At 38.2% G+C, this 11,737-nt stretch overlaps 1 protein-coding gene across 2 annotated transcripts in view; it reads left to right on the forward strand.

The window, feature by feature from the left end:
• Positions 1 to 11,189, forward strand: part of LOC126773378 (serine protease snake-like) — a 41,938-nt gene extending 30,749 nt beyond the window's left edge. For both annotated transcript variants that reach the window (XM_050494311.1, XM_050494309.1), the window contains exons 5-10: positions 1,047 to 1,109; positions 1,281 to 1,375; positions 1,582 to 1,758; positions 2,505 to 2,724; positions 4,350 to 4,513; positions 10,978 to 11,189. In XM_050494311.1, the coding sequence (XP_050350268.1) occupies positions 1,047 to 1,109; positions 1,281 to 1,375; positions 1,582 to 1,758; positions 2,505 to 2,724; positions 4,350 to 4,513; positions 10,978 to 11,157 (899 nt within the window). In that variant the 3' untranslated portion in view covers positions 11,158 to 11,189. The remainder of the gene's footprint in view (positions 1 to 1,046; positions 1,110 to 1,280; positions 1,376 to 1,581; positions 1,759 to 2,504; positions 2,725 to 4,349; positions 4,514 to 10,977) is intronic.
• Positions 11,190 to 11,737: the final 548 nt, after the last annotated feature.

The raw sequence follows: 11,737 nt of genomic DNA on the forward strand, positions 1-11,737 counted from the left end.
TTAGTTTAGCGGGTGATGTTTAACTAAATGCTTTGTCTTCTTCTTTAACTTAGGTGCTAAGCTACGTTTATTTGTAAGGCTTTCTCAATCTTTAATCTCCTTATACTCATTAGCACATTTTTTTTTTATAGAATAGGAAGGCGGACGAGCATATGGGCCACCTGATGGTAAGTGGTCACCAACGCTCTTAGACATTGGCATTGTAAGAAATGTCAACCATCGCTTACATATCCAATGCGCCACCAACCTTGGGAACTAAGATTTTATGTCCCTTGTGCCTGTAATTACACTGGCTCACTCAGCCTTCAAACCGGAACACAACAATATCAAGTATTGCTGTTTTGCGGTAGAATATCTGATGAGTGGGTGGTACCTACCCAGACGAGCTTGCACAAAGCCCTACCACATCCGACATAAAGCCTTCTATATATAATAGATATATAATCAAAATCATTAAGAGAATCTCATAGAAAATTATTACTTGTACTAAATTAAACGGCACAGGCTCCTCCTCCTTTTAATGAAAATCTAACCGTAACAGCCTGTGAATGTCCCACTGCTGGGCTAAAGGCCTCCTCTCCTCTTTTTGATGAGAAGGTTTGGAGCTTATTCCACCACGCTGCTCCAATGCGGGTTGGTAGAATTCACATGTGGCAGAATTTCAGTGAAATTAGACACATGCAGGTTTCCTCACGATGTTTTCCTTCACCGTAAAGCACGAGATGAATTATAATCACAAATTAAGCACATGAAAATTCAGTGGTGCTTGCCCGGGTTTGAACCCACGATCATCGGTTAAGATTCACGCGTTCTTACCACTGGGCCATCTCGGCTTAATCTAAGCCATCATAAATTTGTTGTTACTATCGCCGATATAAAAATCTAATGATGGACATTTTTTACAGTGCCATGAACCAATCCAAGGGGCAGTCATAGTCAAATCCTTTTTCCATGCAGTTTGCCACAATGCGCAGATGAAACGAGTGATGATGATGATGATGAAATAGAAAGGATAAATAGAATTAATACAAATATTTTGTTTCCAGAATGTTTTGAATATATATGGGAAAGAACAAACCGAGAAAATAAAAATAAAAAGAGCGATGAATGTAAGTTTTATTCTGGATTTTAGTGTGTGCGTATCTAATATCGCAATTAATTTGAAACAAGTTCCACCCAACCGATTGACCTGAAGATTTGTATTGACAACACAATATGGACCTCAAATTACTTGTAAATTATTTTTAACTTCAAAATATTACCATGTTTTTTTTGTACAGGTTTAAAATTATATCAAAGTAAGAGCATGAAAATTGTACCGTATATTACTGTAATAGGCGGTAGAGATACATTCCCTGGGGAATTTCCACATATGGTATGTGCAGATTTTTTAAAGTCTAATTTAATTTTTTTTAATTTAGTATGTTATTAATAACATAGAATATAATAGACAGATCACAGATGTTCTATTTTCAAATATTTTGTATAGGCTCAAACCTAACGTTAAAACATCCAACATAGTTTGTGAATTATAATACTTTTCTCTGATAATAATTGTATCTCAAAATTATAATTTTTAAGGGCGCGGTCGGATGGAAGGTTTTTCACGGTACATGGATATTTATGTGTGGGTGCACACTCATCAGCTCGAAGTTTACCCTCACTGCCGCACATTGTACAAAATCACGAAGTGATTCGAGATTAGCGAGTCCTATACCTGAGATTGTCAGACTTGGGGACAAAAATATTATCGACATCGTAAGTATGATTTCCATGTTATTAACATAATGAAATTCCAAAACTTTGCTATATTTATACCAGCAACTCACCTTATGATGATGACCTACTTGCCGATTTCATCCATGGCGGCCAAACTCGAGAGAGATTAGCCCACTGCGCAAAACATATTATAGTGCCATGTGCTATTCCCTGACTCTCATAATCCAATCAGAAGACAGTCCGACAAGAAATCAGCGCAACAATGGCTTTACGTGCTATTCGCGGCACGGTATGTTAACATACTAAATTTTTGACACGACAAAAATATTTACTGGAATATAGGCGTAGCTATGTATTTAAGTTGTTTTGTTATTATTATCATCGATTAAGGTATTGCTTTATTGTTGATAATACTAATAAACATATTTTTTTATATAATAGGAAGGCGGAAGAGCATATGGGCCACCTGATGGTAAGTGGTCACCAACGCCCATAGACATTGGCATAGCAAGAAATGTTAACCATCGCTCACATAGCCAATGCACCACCAACCTTGGAAATTAAGATGTTATGTCCCTTGTGTCTCTAATTACCCTTCAAACCGGAACACAACAATACCAAGTACTGCTGTTTTGCGGTAGAATATCTGATGAGTGGGTGGTACTTACCTAGAGCTTGCCAAAGCCCTACCACCAGTGAAAACTATTATGTAATACTTGAAATTTAACTTAATTTTGTGATTTGTAATTCACACCAAATATGTATGTATACGTGTTTTATCACAGGCCTACAACTTGAATGAACCAATAGACGCTAAAATTTTGCGAATATATTCACACCCGCTGTATGCGGCGCCAAAAAGGTATTATGATATAGCGCTAATTGAAATAGCTGAAATTAGTGAATTTTCAAAATACGTGCAACCAGCCTGCCTATGGAGTAACTTTAGTACTGACGATCTTGGAACATCAGCTACTTTAACTGGATGGGGGGTTGTTGAAACAGGTATTTATTTTGTTTTCATATTGTTGAGTTTTTATAATTAGTTTGTTTAAATTACAAAAAAACATGATTACTTTTCTTATGTTACATACTATACATAAGTTGATAACCTGTTTAAATATTGCGAAGATCCACTGAAAACGCAAATAAATTCTTATATTTCAATTATGCCAAAGGATGCCTTCACAGATATGATTTAAAATAAAATGACTTTATCGAACGTAGTTATGTAGTAGGCATTTCGATGCTCATGAATCATCTTTCGAATTTGAAGTTTTTGTTTACAACGCACAGAATATTCTTTCAACTGAGAAGAACTGGCAATAAATTTCCTAACAAGTCATTATTAAAAGATCATGACAATATTGAATGGTAAATTCGTAAATAAGTAATAGTAAATAAACGGACATCGTTTGGCCTTGCTACTTATCGATTGTCATTATACATATATGCATAAAGCACTACCCTGCGAATTTTTTCATGTGTTTATTATTATTGTTTTCTTAGGTTCTGTCTACGGATTTTGTGTGTGAGTTATGACTCATCTTATATTCGTCCCACCTTATGAGACAGAGCTTTTTTAGCATTCCTTACATCGTGAATGCGCCACCAACCTTGGGAACTAAATTACCCCGTGTGCCTGTAGGTAAACTGGCTCCATCGCCCTTTAAGCCGGAACTCAACAATACTAAATATTGCTTTTTGGTGGTAGAATATGTGATAATCATAGTACATACGAATGGAACATACGAAATCTTTGCGCTGGCTATTTCGCTATCGCATCGTTGACTCGTAATTAATATTATTCAAATTAATCCTTTTATAATTACAGTGAGGCAAAAGCGTCTTTTTATTGCCTTTCAATCGATTCAAAACTGTCTTTACATTATTAGCAATTTACAGTTTTTATATATATTTTTATACGATGTATCTTGTTGGATTTGTTCGTCTGTTCTTTCTGCTCTACCATTTCTCATGTTTGTTGCTTTATTCGTTCGACGGTCCATATCTTGCGTCTTGCTGGCATTATTCACTATAACAAACACACGCAAATAGTACTTACTGATGAAAAACAGTATACCGAAAATGTATTTTTACTTTAAGTTTTACAATCATAAAAGACGTATATAATATTTCTTATAAATTAAAACCAATCGTATGAAATTTTGCACGCACTGCATCGTGATACATAACAAATGAATGACTTGTGCATGGCTGGATGAAGTTCGATGAGGCGGACGTAGCGCCATCTGTCATTCAACACTATGAATCATTTCGTTTTGTTTGAAATAAAAACGACGGTTAAATTATTTGGACATTGTTCATACTAAAATCGTGATAAAAAATGTGATGATGGGTTAGGTGGGTGAAAATTTGGGCTTATAAGTATTTTTTGACGCTAAATCAAAATAAAATACAAAATTAAAAAAATGACAAAAAAATAGCAAAAAAAATCTGGATAGGGACACCCTTATTGCCTAGTGGTATAAAATATACTTTACGACCTATTCTCATGTCTCCCAAACAAACATAACAAATTTCATAAAAATCGGTCGAGCCGTTTCGGAGGAGTTCGACCACAAACACCGTGACACGAGATTTTTAATCGGTAATATAAAATATTTCAGCTACAAAAAAAGTATCTCCGGAATTACAAGCAGCTGTAGTTGATATCGTAGATTCAGAGCAGTGTGACGATTTGCTGAGCCCGTTTCGCAGTAGACATTGGTGTGGAATTCAGGAGCATCAGATATGCGCCGGGAAACTGGCGGGCGGTGTAGACACGTGTAAGGTAAATACTATGGCGCATATTCTGTTGTAAGCTATTTCTGAACGAAGCTAATTTATCAGTACAAAAGATTGCTTTCTCATTTTCATCTGTTCGATTAAAAATACTATTTATTTTTCTAATTATAAGTGGTAATTTATTATAAATTATACGAAGGATTGAATGTTAAATTTTTAAAAATGCGATGAAAAAATTATACAATAATTAGCAGACAAGTAAAATAATTATTAACTTCAGACATTGTATGCAACGGTATTAGTACCAACACCCAAACTAATTTTAAAACAAGTTTTGTTATTATTATTATCAATTTACATAGGACATCAAAGTCTAGGTAATAATATTTAAAGTTCATGTTTTTTAATTAGTCATAAGTTATCCTATAATGTCAATTTTTATGGTAGTGAAGAGAAAAAATAGAATTCTTGCATTTAAAACATATTAGATAAAAATATATACATGGATAAACTATTCGAAACCAAAAGATCTGAAAGACTGTAGAGTCTAGACTCTTAATTATTATACAACTGAACTATCATAATCGTTTTTTGATATAATAATCGAAGGATAAAGAAATTTACATTTAATATACGAACACTTAATATTAAACTATAAAGTGTAGTGTATATTAAAGAGATCGTAGTAAGGATTTAATTTATCGCTACATCTTATTACACAAAGTCCCTCAACCGCGTCTGTCTGTCTATCTGACTCAAAATCTACCGAAAATTCTTTCATGCGGTTTTTACAAATGGATGGAGTTATTAATGGGGAAGGTTTAGATGAAAAAGACCCGAGTTTTTCTCGTGATAACATTTTGTTGGCAGGGGTGGGATCCCAGAAAATATTTTATAGTGCCTAATAAATAGTGCAAGTTCTAGTAAGTGTTCAGTGTATGTGTAAGTGATCCAGAAGTTCCTGATCCGAACTCAACCAAGGTCATAGAATTAGACGATTCTAAGCCGGAAATATCCCGGCATCCTGAGTCACTGATAGAATCCACTGTGCGGTGAGCGGCATTCAGCTATTGGCACATACACGCCCGACGCGGCTTCATATCCAGCACCGATCTAACGGTGATATCATCCTGACGTCGTCCTCACACCTAATCAAGGCTTCACATCTAGATTCCAGTCAAACCAACGATGAAGTGTATGAAACTATTTCTGTGAGTTGATTTTCCATCTACTATCCAGTTATCGTGAAAATTTCCTGTGGAAAAACTATATATATATATATATATATTAGTATTAAAACATCCCATAATTATATAATTCATAAATATTTATTACAATATATTAAAACTTAATTGTAATTCTATGAAGTCATTCTTATTTGTTTTTATTTGTTCAAATTCAAACTGTAGATGATCATAGTAAAAAACTTGCTTCTCTTCTTAAAGATAAAATTCTCAAGACAAACGCAGCCATAAATGATCATAACGAAACTTTAAAAGCAATTAAAATTAATGAAGCTCGTTTGAATAGCGCTATTGAATCCTTAAATATTGGTGTAAACAGTTTATCCAATACATCACCGATACTATATGTAGAATCGAAGATGAACGAAATTTATAAACTAGTTTATTTACCCTATCATTTAAAATCGAGAATATCATCGATCCATCCATCTGTTATTACACCGAAACAACTCTATGAGGAATTGTCTCATAATATTAGAAATTTAGTTAAGCATTCAGAATTGCCTTTAAGTTTTTATAATAACTTTAAATATATACATTATTTAATTGATTTAGCACAACTATCATGTTATTATGTAGATAAGAAAATTGTATTTGTAATTAAGATACCCTTAGTTACTGGAATAGAATACAGTTTGTACAAAACTATACCTGTAGCGATTCCACATGACAGACATCACCTTTATTCCTATGCGATGGTAATTCCGAATTGTAATTACATAGCCATAAGTAGAGATAAGACAACATATGTGTATTTTAATGATTGAAAAGATTGTATTAAAGTTGTTAATCAAATTCATATTTGTAATAAACATAATGTATATTCAATTCAAAATATTCCTACTTGTGAAACAGAAATTTTGAGTAATGTTTTATATAAATTACCTAAACAATGTGAAACTAAAATAATTCATGGAAAACTCGATATGTGGCAAGAACTGACTGATAACAGATGGTTATTCATTGAAACCGAGTCTGTTAAGCTCACTGTCGAATGACAAACACAAATATTAAATATTAGATTTTAAAGTATTAGGTACTGGTATATTGAACTTACCGCTTAATTGCAAAGCCTTCTACAAAAACAAGGAATTTTCAACTAGAAATTATAAAAACATGATTGTTAAACCAATAACGTCCGACTTTAACCTAATTAATGACCCTTGCTGTGATAAAATGAAATTTAAATCTCTCGAATCAAATTTGAAACCAATAAAATGAGTGGAAATAAACTTAGAAAAACTTGCAAATGTCGCTAAGGACCAATCAATGACAGATATTGATAAAATAATAAATGGGTCTAAACCGCTTTTAAAATATGATTCACATTACTCTATACTTACCTATTGTACAATTGTGTTATTTTTATTTGTTTTAAGATAAATAAGAAATTCGGCAATTGTCAACTTTAAATCGAAAACAATTATTACAAACACCAATACATCAGGATTCAAAATTAAGAAATGGAGGAAATCCCAATTCCAAGAATGTAGTTACATCCCTACAATGCTAATGTTCGTGATAAATATACGCTTAATCAGCCTCTTCATCTTCTAGATATTCATTTAGTAATTAAAGTTAGTCAGTTCGGATTTGATCGCGGAACTGTAAACACTTGCCGAGTTTCATATCCCCTAATTATTTTTTGACTTTATATTAGAATTTATTTCTGTACTAATAAAATATTTTTTTTTTAAAAGGACCCGAGTTTTTCTCGTGATAACAGTATGCCAGATACTACATACCCTCATTGTACTTGCGTGAAGCAGGGACAATCTGTCTTCGAATTGTTAAACAATTTCAGGTGATTTTAACAAATTAATGTATGAAGAATAAGAAATGAGAACTCAGTGATTTAACTCAAAGCTTACGATTGTGACGCCGCTGGTGTAAGCTAGTTATAGTTATATTTGTATCTTTGCAGTGACGGACAAAGAATACATTTTACTGTCCCTGTCTTTCCCGTGGGTGACGTAAAAGGTGACTAAGGGATATCTGAACGACCATCTGCTCATCTGGTGGTAGGATGCTAAACATCCGCCTGGCTTGTTACCACCATACGTATGGTGAAAAACTCGTTAAGTGGCTGCTTGCAGCCGCGTTTCGAGGTCAGCCATGCTTGCTCGGGCACTGGCTGTACCCCAGTGCCCTAGCAAGCATTGCCGCGATAGGTATTGGTCCATTGGAGACGGCTGTTTAACCAATGCCGGGGGAAACTGTATTGACCTACTGGACAGGGAGACCCGAAGAAACGGCTGTTTCGCTGGCCGCCCGTGGCAGAGTACAGGGGCCCGAGTGTGCCTACGAGATCATGAGACTGCCCCTCTTCCTGCCCTTTGGTGACCGGAAGGTGGAGACCGGCCATTTCCGGGGGAGTTCGGGGGCACTTCCGTCCGGCGGATCAGTGTATTTTCCCCTTATGGAAACCACTTGGAGAAACACGCCTCCACACTTTGCCTATCCCTTTTATCCTTGTGCAACAAAGCAGAAATAACGGTCGTTCAGCATTGCACACCCCCACCATACTCACGCTGTTTGAGGTCGAGTTCTCTAACATTCGTGGACTCCATGCCAACCTCAACGCTGTGCACCACCATCTCGAGACAGCACGGCCAGCAATGTTGTTTATCACGGAGACACAAATACTCCGTCCTGTCGATACCAGCTACCTTAACTATCCCGGCTACATGCTTGAAGAATCCTTCAAAGCGAAATCCAGAATATGCTTGTTCGTCAGGACGGATGTTTTTTGTCACCGACTGCGCTGCTTGGAGGACCCCTCCTTCTCCATGTTGGTGGTACGTGTGGACCTGGTTCGTCAGAGTCGAGTCTACGTGTGCCTCTCCAGATCTCACAATGGTGACTTGCAGAGAAGCCGATTTTTTGACCATCTTAGACCAAGAGCAGTTTCCTAACGCGGAATTGGTGTTTATTGGGGGATTTTAATGCTCACCATGAATCATGGTTGAAGTCTCTCAAAACTGACCATGCTGAAAGGACTGTTCATGCTTTTACTCTCACACATGACTTAACCCAACTGGTTGATTAGCCAACAAAGATCCCAGATATTGATGGGCAAGCGCCTTCTCTACTGGACCTTCTGCTAACTTCTCACCCGGTGGAATATTAGGTTGTGGTTCAAGCTCTAGTTGGTTCTTCGGATCACAGCCTTATATCTACCAAAGTGCCACAGGCCAAATTGCCGCCATAAGCGCTATGCAAACGTCGCTTTTGGTACTATAAGTCGGCAGATTGAGACGGTATGCGCAATTACTATGCGTCAGTCCCTTGGAAGAAACCTTGCTGATGAGATCATGTTGGGATTAGAATACTACATTCCTAGCTCAGATCTCATGAGTAAATGTACGCGTATATCGCGCGTGGATCAAAGCAAATGAAGCAAACTACAACAAAAACTCCAAGTCCTGTAGGAAGTCATACACGAGATCGGATGCACAGCGCATTGTACAGATTGGTCATGATCTTGTTTCGCGTACTTGGGGCTCCCGTAACTTCTGGTGTCTGAGCAAATCTGTGCAAAACAATTTCTGCCAACCTTCACTGCCACCGCTCAGAAATCCGGACGGATCGCTATCTCACAGTCCGCAAGAGAAAGACGATCTCCTGGCTAAACTCTTTGCCGATAACTCGGTGATCGATGATTGTAGTGCGCTGCCATCAACAATACCTTCGTGTGGCCACACGAACCCTGACATCAAAATCAGGCAACGTGATGTGCGTGCAGAGCTGCAATTACTTGATGTACGGAAAGCTAGCGGTCCCGATGGAAAACCAGCCATAGTGCTGAAGAAGTGTGCAGCGGAGCTGTCTCCTGTGTTAACGCGCCTGTTCCAACTTTCTCTCTCTTCGGGATGTGTACCAGTGGCTTGGAGAAGAGCTAATGTGCAAGCGGTTCCCAAAAAAGGGGATCTGTCTGACCCGGCAAATTATCGGCTAATAGCTATCACCTCAGTACTTTGTAAGGTGATGAAACGGATACTAAATAAGCAACTGATCCATTACCTAGAAGATCCCTGTCTAATTAATGATCGTCAGTACGGGTTTCGACCAAAACGGTCCACAGGTGATCTTCTAGTGTACGTTACAACCTCTGGGGTAAAGCTATCGACAAGCATGGGGGATCGTAAGCTGTCAGCCTCGATATTTCCAAGGCTTTCGACAGGGTCTGGCACAGAAGTCTTCTCTCCAAGCTACCGGCATATGGTCTGCCTGCTCAGCTTTGCATCTGGATTGCTAGTTTCCTACACAAGCTTAGCCTTCGTGTTTTAGTTGATGGTTGCGCTTCACAATTCTATGTAGTGAATGCTGGGGTCCCCCAGGGATCTGTGCTATCTCCCACACTCTTTCTTTTGCATATCAATGATGAATGAAATGCTTTCTCTTGGGAACATACATTGCTATGCAGACGATAGTATAGTGCGTGGTAGATACCACGGACGCGTAGTGGCTGGGTGAGCGGAAATTGAGGAGCGGCGGAAGGATCTTATCATTGAACTCGATGGTCGTTAGAACTCATCGCGAAATGGGGTTCTGATAAACTTGTTGAGCTTAATGCCAAGAAAACACAGGTATGCGCTCTCACAGCGAAAATGTTACCATTTTCGGCTCTTGCCTACCTCTGTGGTACTCCGCTGGTGATACAAAGCAAAATCGCCATGCTGGGGATTGACGTTCGCTGCGACCTTAGTCCAAGGGATTACATCGAGGCTGTTATAAAAACAGCATCACGGAAACTCGGAGTTCTGAACAAGGTGCAGCGTTTTTTCACGCCACAACAACTGTGCCTATTGTATAAAACACAGGTACGGTCTTGCGTTGAATATTGCTCGCAACTTTAGGATGGCTCCGCTAAGTACCTACTGGAGGCCTTGGACCGGTTGCAGCGACGTGCGGTCAGCATTATTGGCGACGTAAAGGTCACAAACACCCTCGAGCCTTTACAATTGCGTCGAGAGATAGCAGCGCTAAGCGCTTTCTATCAACTGTACCACGGCGAGTGTTCTGAGGAATTATTCTCTCTTTTCCTGCTTTCCCCATTCCTTCATAAGTCTAACCCGGGTTGGGTTTCCTTCTAACGGGGCGTGAAGAGGCCATCGTGCGGGCCGGCAAAGCGGAGGCGGCTAGTGCAAAACATTCTTCCTGACTGTACCGGCTGTCGTCGCGTTTGGACTCTACTACCACTTACCATCAGGTGGAGTATATAAAAAAAAAACATTGTGGTTGAATAAAATGAATTTTATTGCAGGGTGATTCGGGCGGACCTCTTCAAATGAAAATACCTCTTCCTGAATCCGACGAAGGGTCAATACACTATGTGATCGGTTTGACGTCATTCGGCTTTGGGTGCGCTCGATCCAACCAGCCCGGCGTCTACACCAGAGTTTCCAGTTTTGTTGATTGGATTGAGAGTATCGTGTGGGCTTAGAAGTTTTAAACGTTAATAAATAATTTAAAATATATATATTTTTATTTTTCTTTACCTAGCTTAAACTAGATAAAGAAAGTTAATCCAACTTAAGCCTTATTTAATTTAAAGCGTTATTGCGATGTTTATTGCAATAAATATAAGTTAGTATACCATTCCAAAGATAGAAATATGTTGATACATAATGCTATATGCACATACACATATTTCTAATACAATTCATTTCAATTTATGTATATGTAATAAATATACTGAAGGTATTTTTTATGTTATGGGCAGGCGGACGAGCAAGCCACGGTAGCATGCGAAAGCGATCCCGTGGCGCTCCTCGTTAAGACGAAAAGGGTACCGCTGGTTTTTTAGTGGGTATTCCGATGTTCGGGGCGCACTCGGCGCCTTGGACACCGGCGAGTCCCACATACCCCCCCCACTGTTCCCGTGGAGGAAGCGCGTAATGCGTTTTTCCAGCGTTAAAAAAAAAGGTGGACGAGCAAATGGGCCACCTGATTGTAAGTGGTCACTACCGCCCATAGACATTGGTGAGGTAAGAAGTAATAACCATTCTTTACCTCTCCAATGC

The sequence above is a fragment of the Nymphalis io genome, chromosome 14 (assembly GCF_905147045.1).
Source record: "Nymphalis io chromosome 14, ilAglIoxx1.1, whole genome shotgun sequence".
NCBI classification, from domain to species: domain Eukaryota; kingdom Metazoa; phylum Arthropoda; class Insecta; order Lepidoptera; family Nymphalidae; genus Nymphalis; species Nymphalis io.